This window comes from Zootermopsis nevadensis, unplaced genomic scaffold (genome assembly GCF_977971745.1).
Source record: "Zootermopsis nevadensis isolate Lab colony 2312 unplaced genomic scaffold, Znev_1.0 Znev_ptg000010l, whole genome shotgun sequence".
NCBI classification, from domain to species: Eukaryota; Metazoa; Arthropoda; class Insecta; order Blattodea; family Termopsidae; genus Zootermopsis; species Zootermopsis nevadensis.
Genome location: NW_028259142.1, coordinates 20,451,553 through 20,470,769, shown reverse-complemented (window position 1 = coordinate 20,470,769; position 19,217 = coordinate 20,451,553). Strand labels below are relative to the sequence as shown.

General features: G+C 41.3%; 1 protein-coding gene across 3 annotated transcripts in view; it reads right to left on the bottom strand.

The window, feature by feature from the left end:
• LOC110832136 (influenza virus NS1A-binding protein homolog) overlaps positions 1 to 19,217 on the bottom strand; it is a 60,494-nt gene that overhangs the window by 6,293 nt on the left and 34,984 nt on the right. For 2 of the 3 annotated variants that reach the window (XM_022068853.2, XM_022068851.2), the window contains exons 3-10: positions 9,600 to 9,784; positions 8,378 to 8,565; positions 7,313 to 7,511; positions 6,759 to 6,938; positions 6,524 to 6,655; positions 5,393 to 5,519; positions 4,808 to 5,029; positions 4,372 to 4,617 (exon numbers count right to left, since the gene is read on the bottom strand). In XM_022068853.2, coding sequence (XP_021924545.1) covers positions 4,372 to 4,617; positions 4,808 to 5,029; positions 5,393 to 5,519; positions 6,524 to 6,655; positions 6,759 to 6,938; positions 7,313 to 7,511; positions 8,378 to 8,565; positions 9,600 to 9,746 — 1,441 coding nt within the window. In that variant the 5' untranslated portion in view covers positions 9,747 to 9,784. Of the gene's footprint in view, positions 1 to 4,371; positions 4,618 to 4,807; positions 5,030 to 5,392; positions 5,520 to 6,523; positions 6,656 to 6,758; positions 6,939 to 7,312; positions 7,512 to 8,377; positions 8,566 to 9,599; positions 9,785 to 14,471; positions 14,700 to 19,217 lie in introns of those variants that run through there. The other variant, XM_022068850.2, reaches the window with a different exon arrangement.

Sequence of the window (19,217 nt, the reverse complement as noted above, 5' to 3'; positions counted from 1 at the left end):
AAGTTATCTTCATCTGCTGTTACTAGCATGGATGTCATCTGTCAGTAGCAGCTCACAAATGACTCGACTAAACAGACCATTCTCTCATACCAGCTTTGAATGTACAAGCCGATTCAGGAGCATTTCCCTTTCGTATCAGCACGCTAACTACACTTAGAGCTAAGAATCATACAACCTGATTACTCACCGATGTTCGTTGGGACTTTTAATTACACGATGGAGGGGCGCAACACATCAGTTCATAATGTCTTGGTCCAAGACCCATAACAAGCACATTCTCCATCGCAAGAAACACCAAGTTCGAGACCACGGCTCTCCGAACGCAAAATCACGCAGAATACTTTTCCCCCCCCACATCAATTTTCAGCCCGTACATTCGTAACCAAACTACTGCGGTCATTCACGTACCTAGATATAACAACTTTCCTGTGGAATCTGGAAACAGTGATCGGTAGCCTGTAGGAAGTCACAAGCCTTCTATGGACAAGTACAATTCACATAATCCTGGTAAAAGATAACCAGTGCCTCGCTGAAAACATGATCTGAACCGTGAGAAATTGACGGGCTTGCAGCTACGGGCCACATCAATCTTATTCAGGCAATGGACTTCTATGACGCGAGAACTTGGCGGCTTGGGCCGTCTAGGAGCAGTACCAACACATTATAACTGTTACATGGTTTAAAAGCCCTTATTTTCAGTTTTAAGAGGTAGACTCTGTTCTTCACTGGCTAGGGTGATCATTCAACCGACACCTCGACACACAAGTGATGCTGAAAAGCAAATGGGAAACAAACAAATGTTTTAATTGTAGAATAGTTAAACTCGATTTGCTGAAGGATCCTAAAATTTAAATTTATTCTACAGATGAATACGTTTTTTTTAAAAAAAAAAAACCAGAATCAAGTGCCAAACCAAACAAGAGGAAAACTATATTTAAAATGTTTGGCAATTGATATGGAGTGAAGAAATTGGTTGCAGGCCTTACCTGACTGTAATCTACAACCAGTCTCTCTGAGCTGACACACATCTGGGAACAGAACTCACACAAAGCACACTCCTGTATGTCATCATTAATTCTACACACATCTGTGGAAAATGCTCCTGAAATATATTACACCTTGCAATCCTCTTCTTGTCGGTCCAAACACGGTACTTGGAAACCAAAAATGACTCTTAACGCAATGAAGTTGTTCTTACATTCATAATTTCTACGTTCTATAAAATCCTAACGACACGTTACAATACGCTGAAAGGAAAGTTCTTAAAATAAACTGAAGTACATTTTAAAATATATTTTACAAATCCTCATATCCATTACATGTGTAGGACGCTGCAGATACCAGATTAAATTTGCCACAACAGACAGAGAGAGATTTAATCAAAAATCATTAAAACTCTTTAGAGAAAAACACTTCCTCGTTAACATATTCTTAACGCTTTTCCATGCGGTGCAACCCCGATACAATGAGCATTTATAAAATTTAGAAAAATATTTGTTCTAATAACCAAAAATAAATGATCTTACTTCCATCTCCTAACTTCTAATTACATAAATAAACATGTAACACTATGATTTAAAAAGCATTAATAATTTTATAAATTTCTTAGCCATAATAGCTGTTATGGGGACATGAAAATAATGCTGTTGCCTTATATTTGATTCACTCTATACTAATCTCCATCTTGGCCTCATCTAACGCTCTATGGCAAATGATGCAACGAGTACATTATGAATTGCAGATTTTCTTCTAAGACTCAAGGGGCACATTATAATCTGTTGAGCGGCAAAAGCTGATATCAGCAGAAAAATTAAAAACAAAAATGTACTCGTAAGTACACCACCCAAGGGGGGGGGGGGGGGGGGGGGGCAGAGCTCCCAGTCCTTTGCATGTAAGAATGAGGATGTCACACAATCTCTCATATCATAACACCATTCTCACCTAGCCACGGCTTTCAAAAAAATAACAAGTCTTGGGGGTAAAAGTGACACATCTGGAAATTACGATTTTGTAGAAAACCAACAAAGTTTCTGCCGTTAATGTAAAGCTCCGTGCTTCAAATCTAAAATATATAGCGGTATCTTGCAAATAAACATATTAATTATTATTTTTTTCATTTATAGTGGTAAGTTGCTCTTATTTGTGATGGAAATTATGAAAGAAAGATTCAACTTCATAAAGTAATCTTAAGCTATTCCTGGGTTCCAAGCACCAGCCATAGATGATGGTAGAACCTACAGAACCTACACACAGTTCATATAAATGACACTGGGAGAAGTAACATAAAGAGAAACTCACAGTACAACCTTGTAAATTCATTAACATTTGTCACACAACATCGGAGCACAAAAATCTTCAAGAAATCTAGCTCGATTATTCAGTCAAACACAACCTCATGACCATGCCCAAGATCTCACCAGGTCATTCAAAATGTTGGCCATTTTATTTAATATTCAAAAATTATACGGATACTCAGAAGTACAGCATTATATTTAAGAGCTACTTTGGTTCAAATTCTGTCCGATACACACGGGAGTGCTCAGTCAGGAAACCGTCTTTCGAAAGGTGCCATAATCCACTTCCCACGACATCCTTTCACCTTCCTAACACCATCTATTCACCAGATGATGACCCGTACGGCCCAGCTGTCCTACTATTCATATTTACATCTCCACCACGAAAATAGAAACAGATTGTAGCGTCCACCAACCCTCTGCACGAACAAGTTATTTCGATCTGTAAAATCAGAATTTTGGACTTCGTCCATCAGCTATATTTCGATCCAATCATATTTTAAGCTGGACATTCTACCATCTTATGATAAAAATGGGAAGATATTTTTACGAATAAAGAGTCCAATAAAATAAGAAACAATTTCTTAAGTTCCTACCATCTACTGTTTAAAAAACATGATCCTCCAAACAAGACTTAGCAGTCTTCACATTGGACCAACAGGACTACCATATTTACGAAGGTAAAGGAAGTCAGGCTCTCGTATTAACCAAATGAGTGAACGAAGATTTCGTAATCCACTTAATACTTTATAGACCGCATCGTGACCTAATCTAGCGCAGAAAAGAGTTTTATTTTTACGGCAATTCAGTCATGAAAATGTTCGGTGTGGTCTTCTGGGTTGTTACTGTGCAATCTTGTGGGTGGATAAAACTACAACCTAACCAGAAAACCACAGCAAACATCTTCAACACCAAGAATTAGTCATGAAAAGGTTGTGTTTTACGACTCTTCGTTCCACTACGCAGGAATTACTGATTTTTTGAGCTCAATAAAACATTTCTTAAAGTATGTCAACATTAATGTGATTATCTGCGTATGACAAATACATTAATTGAATCAAAGAGGCATACCTCAAATTAAAATACTCAAAATGGTAGTTCATTCACGCTCCTTTTCTGAATAACAAAGTTGTACTATCAATACGTAAACATCTGCATATAAATACCAATCATGATTACTCTTTGCTTGTGACATTGTGCTGTTTCGGATGGTCCTTTCAGGTTAGGTTTGCAACCCTGCAGAGTGCTATTGAAACTGGTGTCCACTCATCTGTACGCACGTGACAATTCAATAAGAGCTGAAGAATTTTTCCATGAAACGCATCAGAGAAGTTTACTAAAATTCATCGACAGATTCAAATTTTTTGGACAGAAATGGGCATTTTGCATTGAATTTATGAAAACTGAAATTACTGGGTGGCGGGAGGGGGGGGGGGAGATACCCAACTGGTGAATTCCACATAGGAATTTCCCAGCCAACCACGTAACCATGTGGGGAAATTAGTCTGATGACCCATGCATAGGTCACCGACACAAAAAAAAAAACTCTCGACACTAATGAGACAAAGGTCAAATTTTGGTGAGGAAACTAACACTACGTATAATTTCCTCATTTATTTTTCGGGGCGTCTTACTAACTCTTCTTCGGGGGTTGTCCGGTTGTCTGCTTGAGATGCTTCAAACTTTTCAGATGAACTTACTAATACTCTTTTATCTTCAGCTCAGAAAATTTACGCTGCGAGTTTCTCCGCAGCATCGGAAGTGTCTTGCAATATACTTGGGTTCACTGCCAAGTTCAAGAACGAGTAGGAGCCATACCTTCTCTCCCCCCCAAGCACCACCATGGTGTGCAGTGTGACAACTTTACTTACATTCACGATTAGCACGTGTCAACAAAACCTGGATCATACATTTAAAAACAAGTCAGCTGTTTTAGCAAGCGAAAACAAACAAGCACAAAGCGTCATTTACTTCTCCCAGTAACACGCATTCATAAACGCCTTATAGATCCACTTTTACGTAAATATATCTAATATAATACGTACACATACAGGAAGCTAACGGACAATGCACTTGCCTATGTTGCACCTTGCAAGAGGCAAAGGAGTGATCTGAGTCCATTTCTTCTCCTGTGGATCGTACTTCTCGACCGTGGCGAGCTCCGTCGTGCCATTGCTACCACCAATGGCATACACCTTCCCTTTGACTACAGCGATGTCAAAACGACCACGTGCTTCCTTCATGGAGGATAACGTGTCCCAGAGATTAGTTTCTGGGTCATACAACTCCACGCACTTCAGACACTCGGCCCGGTCATAACCGCCTGGGACATTGAGAAACTGACGATGTAACACAAAAAAAATTCTGTACCTTCATTATGAGCATGCCTATATTATCTGTCAAAAGTGTGGCAACAAAAGCTGTCTCCCACATTTCGCAGAAAACGGTCATTGCAGACCTTAACTTAAAAGTAACATCGAGACGGTAAAGAATTAAACAACGGAAACACTGACCACAGACGAGAAGCGAGTCGTTGAGATTTGCGCAGCCAGCCGCACACTTGACTGAGCTCATGTTTGCCATCACGCAGTAGAGATCCGGTTTCTCTTCGCTGGCGGGGCGGCTGGCGACAGGCGTCACGACGGGGGACGGGCTCGATGGCTGGTTCAGCCGAAGCATAACAGACATGGTGGCCAGTCGTCCACTGATTGTCACAAGAGCCATGAATGTATGTTCTGAAAAACGTTTTACAACAATATAATAATTACCTACATTTATTTATTCGCCTCGGAATAAATATTTCCCAAAACTTTCCTCTGCGTAGTTCATTATGGGTTGTTCAAACAAAACCCGTTCACTAGCCGATGGTCACGCGATGCTTTGAATTCTTTCCCAACAGTAATTTTACAGAAGACAAGATAATAACTAAACAAGTAACTTACCACAATAAACGAAAGACCTATCATTTACGGAGACCCATAAATGATACAAACACATTTTACCTTGAAACTAGTACAACGCATCAATCGCAACAAGTTGATCTGCCAATCGCTGTACAGCTTTCTGAAGCCAAGTGCGTAACATAAAGAACAACTCACCTCCGACTTTCGCTGCTGCGATGAGATTCCAGTCAGTTTCTTTCTCCTGTTCGGTTCTCTCACCGATATCTCGGGAGTAAATAAGCACTCGGGGCTTAGCCGGCTGTAATTGACCCTTGCGTCTACCCTGCAATTTTAAAAAGGAAAAAATTGCCTATCCCGTAATTATACATTGCAGTCAAGCACGGACTAATCGATAAGTCATCATCAGCCATTAACAATTGTGCAGCACGCACTATCTAGTGATGGGGGGGGGGGGGGGGGGAAACATTCCCCAAGTCTTTTTTGAAAGAGGCATTTTTTGTCCTCTCGTGGCACAGCGCTATCCAACCGAAGTCAGATCGGTCATCTAGACCCCAAGAAATAATAAAACTGAGATAGGGGTGGTCTAGCGGTTAGAACGCTGGCCTTGTAATCCTGGGGTCTCGGGTTCGATTCCCGGCGGTGCCCGAATTTATAACTTGTGTTGTGCGAGGCCGTGGTCTAGGCAACACGGAGTTTTCCTCCGTGGCATCCCAACAATTACTCCATTCACACACAGAAGAAGGCAATGGCAAACCACTTCTGGATCATCTGCCAAGAACGTGTATGAACAGGTCCCAGTCCGAGAAGAGAAAAGGATGGAAGGATCATGTTCATATGGACCTGTCGTCAGACAGAACACGAAATAATAAATAATAATACAGGTGAACACATCAACTTTCAAAGTATTTATCGAAAATAACTTAATTCTTTGCTTTGTTTTTTGCCTGTTATTTTCTCGCTTTTAAATTTTCCTTCCGCAGTCGTTGAAAATCTCACCTCTGCTGCCATTAACCTGTTACTATCAGCCCTGGTCAATGTCCCAGTCTCTGCTCCACAACGTAATATAGCCACAGAGTAACATTCAAACACACACATTTTCCCCTCTACGAAGAATTAAACAAACCTGAAGGAAAACGTAAACTGTACGTCTGAAACAAAAGTCTGCAAGGAATTTCTGGCATCCACCCTGACCCTTTCAGACGGGTGTTCGTGTCGGATGTAAAATCTTTAATTGTCGACCGAGTATTTAAAACAGCCAATTATAAGTGGGCCCACTTTCCAAAGCGACTGGTGGCGTCGCGTCATGACACGCAGCTCGATTCTCACCTTGGGATTAGCTTGATTCCGCTTAGATAATTTCTTGTAATCCTGCACAATCTCGGTGTCACTCACGTCGCCGCTCGGAAGTTCTGTGCAGTCCTGCAGCGAGTTGTCCATGGCAAGGTACAGGAGGTGAGTCTACACAATCCACAAAGCATTTATAACGCTAGCCTCAACATTTAAATGTGCAAAAGGGGACTGTAAAATATAAATAATTACCACACACACACGTGAGACTAACCTTTTCTGTTAGCTGGTCCATGTTAATAGCGTCATCACACTGGCGCCTGACCCAGTCGAGAACGAGCTGACAGAGCGATTCGCCTACCACCAGAGACATCTCCTGGCGAGTTTGGTTCAACACTTCAATGCGCACACAGGGAAGAGAGAGAAGGATTTTCGACTTGGACACGCTTTCAAACTGCAGAAAGCAACATCGGCGAAAATAACTCGATCGAGAAAATTACGTAAACGAGCACGTATAAAACACTTTAATATACGTCAAAGCGATGTTTCGGATCAAGAAACTGAGACACGAGACATTTCTTTCTGTTAATATTAATTCCCCTTTGATAAAACAAACGAAACACTACGATAACTACTATTCTTCAGCTCCGCCCACAGAAAGTTACAAGAAAACTTAGCGCTGCGGCCTGCGACAGTCTTCCGGCGAACAACCTTTGTCACTGTTACGACTCGTATCCTCAGTGGTTTCATGTGGTTTTAAATTACGCGACCAACGACATTCAATTAACGTTCCTCAGCACGAGAGTAAGAGCGCAGAAAATTACGTACCTCTTTAGCGATAAAGGCATCGACCTGATCGACAAACGCCTTGTTTCTTGCAATGCCAGGCAGGGAGCGGGTCTCGATGCAGTTCTCAATGTTGAGGTTTTTGATGAGGTGTCGTGTACATTCTTTCATCACACGATCCATCTTCAAGTGGCACGCCGCCAAGTACACAGCCTTCACCCGCGAATTGTTCACTTCTAGTCTGTAACCAAACAACTCCGTCATAAGTTACCTGAAACCCCAAGTAAAATTAATTCGGAATTAATTCACTATCAAGTTAAATGGATCCCACAAGACAGCGTGTGCTTACGCTGCAGACGGAGAATTCCTCCAGATATGTTGGGGGAAGATCGAACAAATGTAGTCGCAAAAGGTCATTCAGTTTGGGGCTTAGGTAAGGGCCAACGACTCGTTGCTGCGATACGGCATCTTGTTAAATAGGCCTTTGGAAATGGACAGATTCTACGTTAGAACGATGAACTTAACGGAGCACGGACTTTGATGCGTCAGCCGTCCCAAGAAATTCCCCGCCTCAGAACCCGAAACTTTATTAGTGTTCACAGAGGCCTGCCTTTAGGCACGCAGCTCAGATAATTGAATCCAAACATCTTAATTAACATTTAACGTCCACTTTCATTTCCGAAGCCGTCTCTTCGGCTTCAGGCTAACCCACAAAAAATTTATCAGGCATTTGTCTTGTCCTTATGCCCCACCCATATCATCCCCCTCGATTTGACAATCCTAATATTTGTTGAAGGGTACAAATCATGAAGTACCCCATACAATTTCCTTTATCTTCCCGTTATTTCGTCTCCCTTAGTTTGAATATTTTTCTCAGCATTTTATTCTCAAACATCCTCTTTAATAATTCGTTAAGAGGGGAAAAAGTATGACAATAAAACAGCACAATATCACATAAGTAACTTCACAACTTCATTTTCTTTCATGGACGTCAAACAACTCAAATTATCGTACGACAAGAGTATTTAAACTCAAACATGCGCGAAATATTAAATTACGTTACCTTGACTTATTAGGCTAGCCACTAGTTGAATGCGCACACCGTACCTGGCAGTGTACGCGTAATGGATGAGCTTCTCCAACGCGGTCGGATCGAATCCTCCGTTCAGCTTGTAAGTGATGACGTTTTCACGTTGACTGCCCTTGTTTTCATCGTCAGTGGTGAAGAGTTCAAACAGGTAAGGACTGGCACATGCCAACACCGCACGATGGGCATGGAACTCCATGCTGCCGACCTAAATGGGCCACCAACTAATTAATTCCCCCGACATCCAACAACGCACGTGCTGAAAGTGCCCGACAAGAACGACAACATCCGAGGTTCGGAGACTTCCATGCATTTACCATCATGAGTCGGGCCTGCTTCAGAGCGTTGGCGTATAAAGCACTCAGTTACTTCTAGTTCGAAGCGGACACCATTTGTGCGCCTCTATATACAAACACGCCACCCATCTCCGTTCACGTCAGTCACTTTAGAAATAACGTATGTAATTTTTTGTGAAGCCAACGACTTTGGCAAAGAGCATATTTAGATTTACGAACACTACTGACGACCATTTATGAGCCGGGATAGCTCAGTCAGTATAGTGACTAGCTACGGGATGGACGACCGGGGTTCGATCCTCGACGGGGGCAGAGGATTTTTCCTCTAGCCTCTGCGTCCAGACCGGCTCTGGGGCCCACCCAGCCTCCTCTACAATGGGTACCGGGGTCCTTTCCCGGGGGTAAAGCCGGCCGGGGCGTGATACTGACCTCTCACCCCCATCTAGTGCCGAGGCCAAGGAAGAGAGGAGCTATACCTCCTCTCCCCCCCAAGCGCCTACATGGCGTATAGTGGGACAAACTTTATTACTTTATTTTTTACTGATGGCCATTTAATGGAACGCTGTAGAAGACCACAGTTTTTGTCTGAAATGATTCCCGTTCTTGATATACATAAAATATGTATATGTACGATAAAGAACCACTCCGTGTTACGTAGCCTGGACCAAAATTCAAATGTCTGATGATACGCGAGTTTTTAAAAATGTAATTTTTCCCAAATCAAACTCTTTTTAAGAAGTTGGTAGTTGCTCAGTTGGCCAACAAATTCCTTGCATCTTTACGAAGCCAAAAGGCCTATTACCCCTTTTAAAAAAAAAGTATTCTGCTACAAGCCGAGTCGACTGCCGATAAGGCGGAATGTTCCGACGTCACACAGCAAGTAAAATGGTGCGTCGGATGAGCAAAACTTTTTAAAGACAATTCTGATGGAACACATAGTACTAACATGCAGGATAACGTCGCAGAAGTGTCTGTTCTTTCGCATCATGTTGAGGGACTGCAGCGTGCGAGTGTTGTGCTCGTCGTCCTCAAAAACCAGGCCGGTAACGCTCGCCACCTGGGCCTGGCCATTCTGCTGCAGTTGTTCCACCATCGCCACCTGGTGAGTGTCTGATCCAATCAGTGGAAACTCTGCAACACACACAAAGTCACGATCACCGTCAAAAATCTTCGGACAATACATGGCGATAGTCAGAGAAAAACAAACAATTCTTTGTCGCCGATCACTGCTGCCACCTGAATCCAATTCTGATTACCAAAACAATACGCTACTTTACTTCAGTTAACAATTCAGCCTCCCTGACAAAAAATCTATCCCGCTATACACCATGTAGGCGCTTGGGAGGGGAGTTTAGCTTCAGCTCATTCTTAAAACTCAGCATAGAAAGTGTCATGCCCCAGAAAGGATGGATGTGGCTGTAGATTGAGAACCCGTGGCTTAAGATCATTACCAATCCAGGGCAAGCTACATTCACTCACTCACAACTTGAACCTCACTCCTTCGCAAGCTTTCTCCTGCCCTAGAGCCGCCTATATTCAGTTCTCGTCAGCATAATTCAATGCACCCTAACAAAAAGTTAGGATTCAATACAGATAAAAAAACAACATCATCACAATGGTTGTTGTCGGGACTGGGGAGGTTGATTCAAAGGCACTGAACATTCATGTACGAAACTACTGAACGTATTTTTTTTAAAAAAAATTAAGCACGTTGTTCAGTTTTAAATTGAATTACGTATAAACTCCATGAGTCGATCAATTTATATGAAAATCCGTCCGTCATAGATGGCAAAGGTAAAACGTGCGCGTAGGCGACTGTCGATATCGTGATCACAAACCCAAGACTCTGTTCGGAAACCACGCGGATCCCAACACAGACAGAACATTCACACCTTGGCAAGAGTCCACACGCGCAAGAGTGGAATTATACCAGCAGCCATTACGACTCGAAAGTATGCAGCCCGAAACCCTTCCAGCCTCCCTGGTCTTGTTGCAGTGGAATTTGGATATTTCAGTGTCCAATAAAACAGCAACATCCCAAGTCATTTTCGTCTGCTTTCAAAAAAAAAAAAGAAGTAGTAGTTTATGATTCAATTATACAAACTTTACTGCAACCCGTTATTTTGTACGGTGTGAAATTTGCAGTTCTCACTCGATTCGATCCAGATTAAGAAAATTTTAGATTATATATATAAATATTTAAATAGATAAATTAAATCTTATATTAAATATAATTCATATTAGATAATTGATTATTTTAAATGAAGTATTTTATTGGTGTATTAATTCTATTAAAATAAATATTTACATTATTTTTCAGATATCAAAAGAAAAAAACCACCAAAATAAGGAGTAATTAACCAAATAATTAAAGAAATAAATAAACCAGGTTCACTCCTGAGAAGCTGACAGTTGCTGTTCTAATAAAAAAAATTCCAACCTTTTAACAAACCCGACTGGACCCTATCTTGAACCATATGAACCCAGTTATGCACTCACACCCAATTCTCACAAGATTCGCTTTAATATTATCTTCTTACGTCTAGGTCTCGCTTGGTAAAAATTATTCCTGCTCAATCAAGGTCTTACTCCACACATTTTAACCTCGGCACCACAATGATTAGCATCACGTTCCGGTCGCTTTACCCCCGAGAATCGAATCCCCGCACCCAGTGAACAAGAAAAAGGCCACGTGGACCGCAGAGCTCGTCTCAACGTCGTGGAATAAAATTCTAAACCAACCAGGCTGTTGGCATCAGACAGTACGAGGACAAGATATTAAACAATTCGGAAGCGGAAGTGGCTATGATTATTCATGGCGTAACTGATTAAAGCCATAGAAAATCAGTGTTGCAGCTCTCCCGGAAAAAAAAAAAATTCCCCGAACATGAGAAACAAACGAAGTCCGCAATTCGTGCCCGATCTAAGATGGCTGCCGTCTTCTGGGTTGTAGCGTCGTGTAGTCTGGTAGAAAGGTTACCGACGTTTTCAAATGTCCTTCATCGCCTTGATAGTGGAGACAGCATGGAGCAACGAAACGTCTGTAAACTTCTACCAGACTACAAGGCCCTACAACCCAGAAGACGGCAGCCATCTTCGAAATCATCGCCGTGAAGTCCGATGTTTTCGGAAAAGACGATGAAAACTCGTCTACCCACTTTCACCGAGTTAACCAACACTTCCTGTTAGTAGCTTTTAGAGGCAGACAGTAAAATATGACATTCCCATCGCCGGAGATTTCATTAAATTGATGGTAATCCAGCTATCACATCATGTAAAGATTTCACGAACTACTTTTACGGTAGGTCAAACACGACCTTCGAGCTGCGAAATCAAGTTCGGCAACACTGCACATGCGCAGACGTTCACACTTTGAATTTACATCGCTCGGCCAATAAACGAGGATCTTAAAACATCTCCCACCATCGCTCAACTGTTTTAGGATAACTATCAATTCTTACGCGTTTACATGGAGATCAGCCAGAGAAGAATGTTCCTATAAACACAGGTTTTCCCAAAAAAAAGATGTATACACTTGTCAGTAAGTTTCTCACCGCTGTCAACTTTGCCACCATTGGTCATTTTGAACACCTACGAAAAATTCGCTAATTCACTACGTGCCCATACTGACGTATGCAACGGTCTAGTTTCTTAAAATGGCTCTATTTCATTCACTGAATACGTATGTGTAAATATATTTTTAAGACACCCTGTATAACCCAGAATATTAAGAAAGCGTATTTTCATGAACATGCAGAGAAAAACCTTTGTTTTAGCCGACTGATATAATCTATTATGAAGAAACTGGGTACAGAAGAGAGACTGTAATTCCTGTAGAAACATTTAGTCAAACAAATGTTAGTTACAATTACAGCAAATTCCATGAAGCAGTCATCTTTACGAAGCTGATAATCGCTGTTGGTCAGGAAATTACCATGAAGTAACCTGAATGTTCAAATGTAAAAAAAATAAAATATTTTGAACTGAATATAATACCAGGGAGCCACGTCCAACAACTTACAGCTTGCGCGCATGAGCGGTTTTTCGAACGCAACATGATTCATTTTCGATGCGGTGTGGTGGCAATGGAACTCGAAGAACCCCAACCTGCGCATGCGCACGAACAGCGAAACAATGGCACGGCAACCATTGTTTGCCCGACCTTGGTGGCGATTGTACGTGTCGTGGATTGACAGCAAAGTTTCTGATAGTGAGTGACTGATAACTGACGAGGAGAAATGGGTGGGGCTGTACAGTTAAGGCCATATCGGAGTAAAATGACAAAAACTAAAGATAAACTGTGGATAGAGGTCTGTGAAGCCTACCTTACAAAAGAGAAAATATCTTAAGAATTTCTTTGGATAAATACGCAGGTCGTCATATAACTTGTGAAATTGGCCATTTAACAATCTTTCACTTACAAGTGCATGTACCCAAAATTTCTTTTCTACGCTTTGCCCTCGCTCTTATAGCAGCACAGCGCAGACACCAACTGTCTCCACAAAATCCAGCTCCCAACTGAGAAGAATAAGCAAACATTTGCGTTTATTTCAACGTCCGTGCGCACAGCCAACAAGAATATGCTTAAACTGAAACCAACACGAAGGTTCATTACCGTGCTTACAAAAGCCTGTTAATGGACCCTTTCCCGAGCCAGCTGAATCTACCCCGCTGCCTCATATTCTCTTTCGTTTGTGTCAATTTCATAATGTCCTTCCCTCTACGCCTTGGTCTCCCAAGTCGTTTTACCCTTCATGTATTACAGACAGGCACTGGGTAAATATTCATCCGACAGAAGAATATTTTATATAACAATGAATTTGGAAACAACACGCGTGTAGTTCTGATTGGTCGTTCGCAACTAAATGTTTTTATTCATCATAAATTCCGAACCACCAGTTTGGCAATGGACACAAACTCGCGAAATTAAGAGATAAAATACCACACGGTCAGACTGCATCACGCATGCGTCAAATTTCCCGTTACGTGGCATTCTGCGCGAACCTACGGCAGAAACTTCCGGTACGAGGAAAAACGTATTTGCGGTAATGAACCTTGTGATCGTGTTCACGGTAAAAAAAAATTCTTGATTAACAAAGCAACCAACAGCTTCTCGAGAAAACTGCTCTACTGGGTTATGGTTTGAAACTTGACACTCCGCTGGCGAAATTAGCAGAACCCGAAGGATCAAGCTGGCCATGACACGATTCTGGGCCAGTACCAGCCACCTTAACATTCATCCATTACTTTTCTGTCTTTATAATGAAAGTTTTCCATGCGATTTCCACCAAAAATGCATTCGACTTTGCATCCTTGCTACATGTCCAGCTCATCGTACACATGCATTAACACACTTTTTTACATCTCTATACATGATAGTCGCTATTAATTAATTTTTATTGTAACAAACGTAATAATAATTGTCGACTTATATTCCCTTCCTATTACAACAATGTTTCTCTCAATATTACGTTTCCGATATTCTTCGACACAACATGCCCTCTTCCCTTCTCAGGGCCAGAAAAAAATTATAAAAAAGAGATCCATGTTTCGTCCGTAACACAAAGAGAGAGAATTTCCTTGAACCACCACAAGTAACATCATGGCGGAGTCAGGCCACGTGCCACTACCAAACAGCCACCTCATGAATCCACGTGTTCAGTATTTCAACAGGAGAAATATTTTTTAACTCCATAACAATCGAAAGTAAATATAAACACAATTCAAACCGGTATTAAACATGTTTTTGTCTGCAGAAATACAATTCTGAGTTCAGTACCGGCACTGATGATGTCACACAAGATGGAAGTTTACTTACGTTCCTCTACGGTCGGATGCATATCAAAAGCTTTTGTCTTCACGTAGGCGTCTTCCAAGACTGTTCCAGAAGCTGCTTGTGTCCAATCTGTACTTTATCACTAAACAGACTAACCAATAAGGCTCAGATACTGCAAAGACAATATACAGTGTAGCACTGAATCGCTTTCAAGCAACACGCAGCTACCAAGCCAGACGCCGGCTGCCTCTGAACTACAGTGGTGCCAAACTAACAACTACGATCGACCTACGGTTCCCTCCCCTCATTTGTTTTCTATTCATGCCCCCCCACCCCGCTCATGCGGCAATGAACATAAACAGGGGGGGTATTACAAGGAGTTTCAAACTAAAATATCCTAAAAATACGAAAGTAGAAACTAACTTGAGAGATCAAATATATATATATATATATATATATATATGAAAAGTCGCTGAACTTATTAAGTGCCGAGTCAAACTTATTAATAATAAATGAACAACAGCATTGTTAATTTAATTCAAGATTTCACCTCAATCACTTCCAGTTCGCCATAATTTGTCACTTGCCTCATCTTACCCTAAGACCCTCGTGACATCTTCAAGCGATTCATCAGTAAATAAATTACTGTCCTGCAGTTTGCAGAACGAGATATTGTGGCTAATTATACCATCTGGCTCTTGACTAAGATCTCATTCACAACCTACGGTCAGTTCTAGGAAACCTGCCATCTTAAAAAAAAATTATCCTTCCAAGTTTCCAAAGGGCCTATTCAATGAAACCGTTTCTGGAAGACTACACACAAATCCAGTCCCCATTACACACAAGGCCATGTAGACTAAGGGCCAGATCATTCAAATTTCGGACACCAATCTCGTCCTCCAACAGAAACCATTATTCCTAGAATATTTTCGTGCCGAAATCCTTTTTTTGAAAACAATTATAAACTCGCGTAAAGGTTATTCGTTCACATACGTTTTGAAATTATCCTCCACCCTGCGTGCTGCACGTTCCACCGTACTCAAGTTCGAGTGGTTAGCATCCCTGCTTCGTATCCAAGAGGTCCTGAAGTCAAAATCTCGAAACAGATCCTGAGTATCGTAACAGCTCCATTTCGTGGCTTTCCTCAGTCACTCAGGAGATATCAAGCCAAATTAGGTTAAGGCCGCTTCCTTCCACATCCTCTCCAATTAACTATTCATTTATCTTATACTATCATTCGACGGTATAATCAAGGCTTCGTTAAATAAGTCATAGATAGATAAATAAATAAGTTTCTCGTCCTAATGATATTTGCTGAAAAGTTACAAAGTTTCAAGTTCAAATGATTAAACTTTCTCCCTCTTGGGTACAAATATTCCAATCAGCAATTTGTCTTCACACACCCTCGATCCTCCTTCGTTCTTCCCTGACTATAAGACAACACGAAAAATACAAGAAACAGTCGTAAGGGTTGTTGTGCCGTGTTGCCTAACAAACGTTTTATCTGTTATTCGAAAACTATGAAATCCGGCAATGTATAGAATGCCTAAAGTCAGTAGGCAAAGAATGAAATTCAGGCATTCTATGTAATGCCCAGGCATTTTATAAAACACCTGCAACTTTCAGGCAATGTGTGAAACTAACAGCTTTTTTGTTCGCGTACCCCCAGATATAATTTCTCTTCAACTTTGTACCCCTAAATTTGTTGGTTTATAATTCAAGTCATACATAGTATATAATCTACATCTAAAATAAATTAAATAAATTACATTACTGATTATTCAACGTTTATCATAAAATTTCTTTTTTAAATTTCACGAACCCCCTAAGATGTCTTGGCGTACCCCCAGATATAATTTCTCTTCAACTTTGTACCCCCAAAGTTGTTGGTGTATAATTCAAGTTATACATAGTATATAATCTACATCTAAAAATAAATTAAATAAATTACATTACTGATTATTCAGTATTTATCATAAAATAATATATTTTTTTTAAAATTTCACGTACCCCCTGAGATGTCTTCGCGTACCCCAGGTTGAATACCGCTGGTCTATAGAATACCTAGGAATCTTATAAAATGCCTCAGATTCTTTAGGCAAAGTACATAAAAAACTTTCTATAATACGATTTATACAGTTTTATTTTTTTATATTTTCAAAAACTTAATATAAAACAATATTTTAATTCTCAAAACTTTTGTTACGTTCAGATTCAGTAGCTTTGGTGTTTTCGCGACTACCTTACACAACCTCCATCTTGACAGCTTACCCAATCGACTTTGATTAATTTTAATTTACACAACCGAACAATATAATGACTTTAGGCATTCTATACGTCGCCGCTAACATATCTACGTTTAAGAGGGTTTCACTGCCTCCATAAACATCTGACCACGAAGGCAGCAAGCATCTCTGAAACGTCGGTAAACTTTCATTAGACAATATCAGTCTTTAGGTTTCAGACAGGACAGAATGACAGATGCAAATAACAGAAATACCATATGCAGAGAAGCATTTTAAGGTTAGAACACGTCATACTCTCAGTCCTGCAGCGCCATGAGTTTTCGTGGCAGTCTGTCGCGATACAGACGAGGGCAACAAACAGGTCGCTGGACTGTCTTGAAGAAACATCCCACAGCTGTGAACATCTACCTTATAAGCCCCGGCCAGACTGGGTGGCCACCAGCTTAATCGGCAGTCTGCCAAGGAATCAATTTCACCATTACACGCAGTCTAGAAAGCTCCTGTGTCCAGCATCAGCACAGGTTGAAATGCCTCGGCGAGATGCCGGTTGTATATATGGCATAACTCCCAGGAGTAAAATATCCTTCTTTCATGTAACCCTAAGATTAATTTATTATTACAATGTTCGCAATAGCCTGCCATTAGACCCCGATCTAGATCCAGACAAATCTAATCCATAAATTTTTAAAATCGATTTTAATATTTCTCCCTTTACTTGTAATCCTGGGGTCTCGGGTTCGATTCCCGGCGGTGCCCGAATTTATAACTTGTGTTGGGCAAGGCCGTGGTCTAGGCAACACGGAGTTTTCCTCCGTGGCATCCCAACAATTACTCCATTCACACACAGAAGAAGGCAATGGCAAACCACTTCTGGATCATCTGCCAAGAACGTGTATGAACAGGTCCCAGTCCGAGAAAAGGATGGAAGGATCATGTTCATATGGACCTGTCGTCAGACAGAACACTAAATAATAATAAGATGAGGTGGTCTAGCGGTTAGAACGCTGGCCTTGTAATCCTGGGGTCTCGGGTTCAATTCCCGGTGGTGCTCAAATTTATAACTTGTGTTGGGCAAGGCCGTGGTCTAGGCAACACGGAGTTTTCCTCCGTGGCATCCCAACAATTACTCCATTCACACACAGAAGAAGGCAATGGCAAACCACTTCTGGATCATCTGCCAAGAACGTATATGAACAGGTCCCAGTCCGAGAAAAGGATGGAAGGATCATGTTCATATGGACCTTCGTCAGAGAGAACACTAAATAATAATAAAAATAACTCCCCAACAGCTCCTCAATCAGAACAGGGCAGAGAGGCTAATCCAACGATAACTTCATTTACGACCGTCAGGTCATAAGACAGTGGGTGTGGCCTTCTCTTTTTAGACACCAGAGACTGTAATAAGTTTTGGACCGCCTCTTGGTCGCGCGTCAGCGTGTTTTGTTTTAGGAGGGTCTTTTTGTTGAGGCTAGGAGAATGAACGGACAAGCCTCCCGGCCCACATACTCTGGACGTGTGTGACTGCATATAAATACAGCAATCCTTAAGTATTTATAGACCGTATTACATCAGAGGACGGAGGTAAAACGGAGAGAAACCATTAGGTACAACTGAATTGTTTGTTCAAAGTCACGCCTACTGAAAAGTAGCGCAATGGAATCTGTTCAAAGCGGAATTCCAAGAGACACAATAAATCCCTGTCGTAATTATTCTTCCGGCTAGCTTCTTCTTGAGAATATTTTTAATATTATCCTCGCACGTGAGCTCAGGTCTCCCTAAACAACCCTTTCTCTCATGTTCTCAACTAAAATGTGGTGTAATTTCTCACCTCGTCGTCCATACTACATTTCCCGCAAATCTCATACTCCTTGCTTTGATAATCGCTAAAAATAACAAATGAAAAGTGTAAAATTGTTTTCTTTTAGAAGTATATATGAAATGGTTTTGTCAGATTTGTTTTCGCTGGTAAACAATAGCAGATTTATCTCCTCCCAAAACACGATGATTTACGGGAAAGATCGCGGAAAAATACGCCAATTTCTTCACCATCATCTCTGGCACATTATTTATGAGCAGTACAGTCTCCGCAGTGGTTTTTCGCCGGTGGAGCTGGCGGACGAGCCTACTCTGTGTACCTGAGGTAGCACGGTCAGCGTATTTCTTTTGTTTGGGCGTTCAGTCCGAGACTCGCTCCTAGCCTTCCCATTGAAAATTCCACCGGCCAAAAACTAATTCGCCGACTATACCACCACCTGTGCATCGTTCAGCGCCCCTCAATTCTCCTTCAGCAAAGACTTAACAATTGGAAATTCCTGCCATTTCTTACCATTCTTCGTTGTATTTTAATGTTTCGTAAACTTGGGTTTTCCCCCCACTGAAAGTTTGGGCAGACGGAGTAAATGATCAGACCCTAACCACAAGGTCCAAAGTCCACTCGTTCAATACCGTGAAACAAAAGACGCGCTAGACTGCTTAGTTCCTATTACAATAGCAGAGTAGCAAAGGTTGGCCACATGAAACATTCTGAAGGCCATGTAATCGA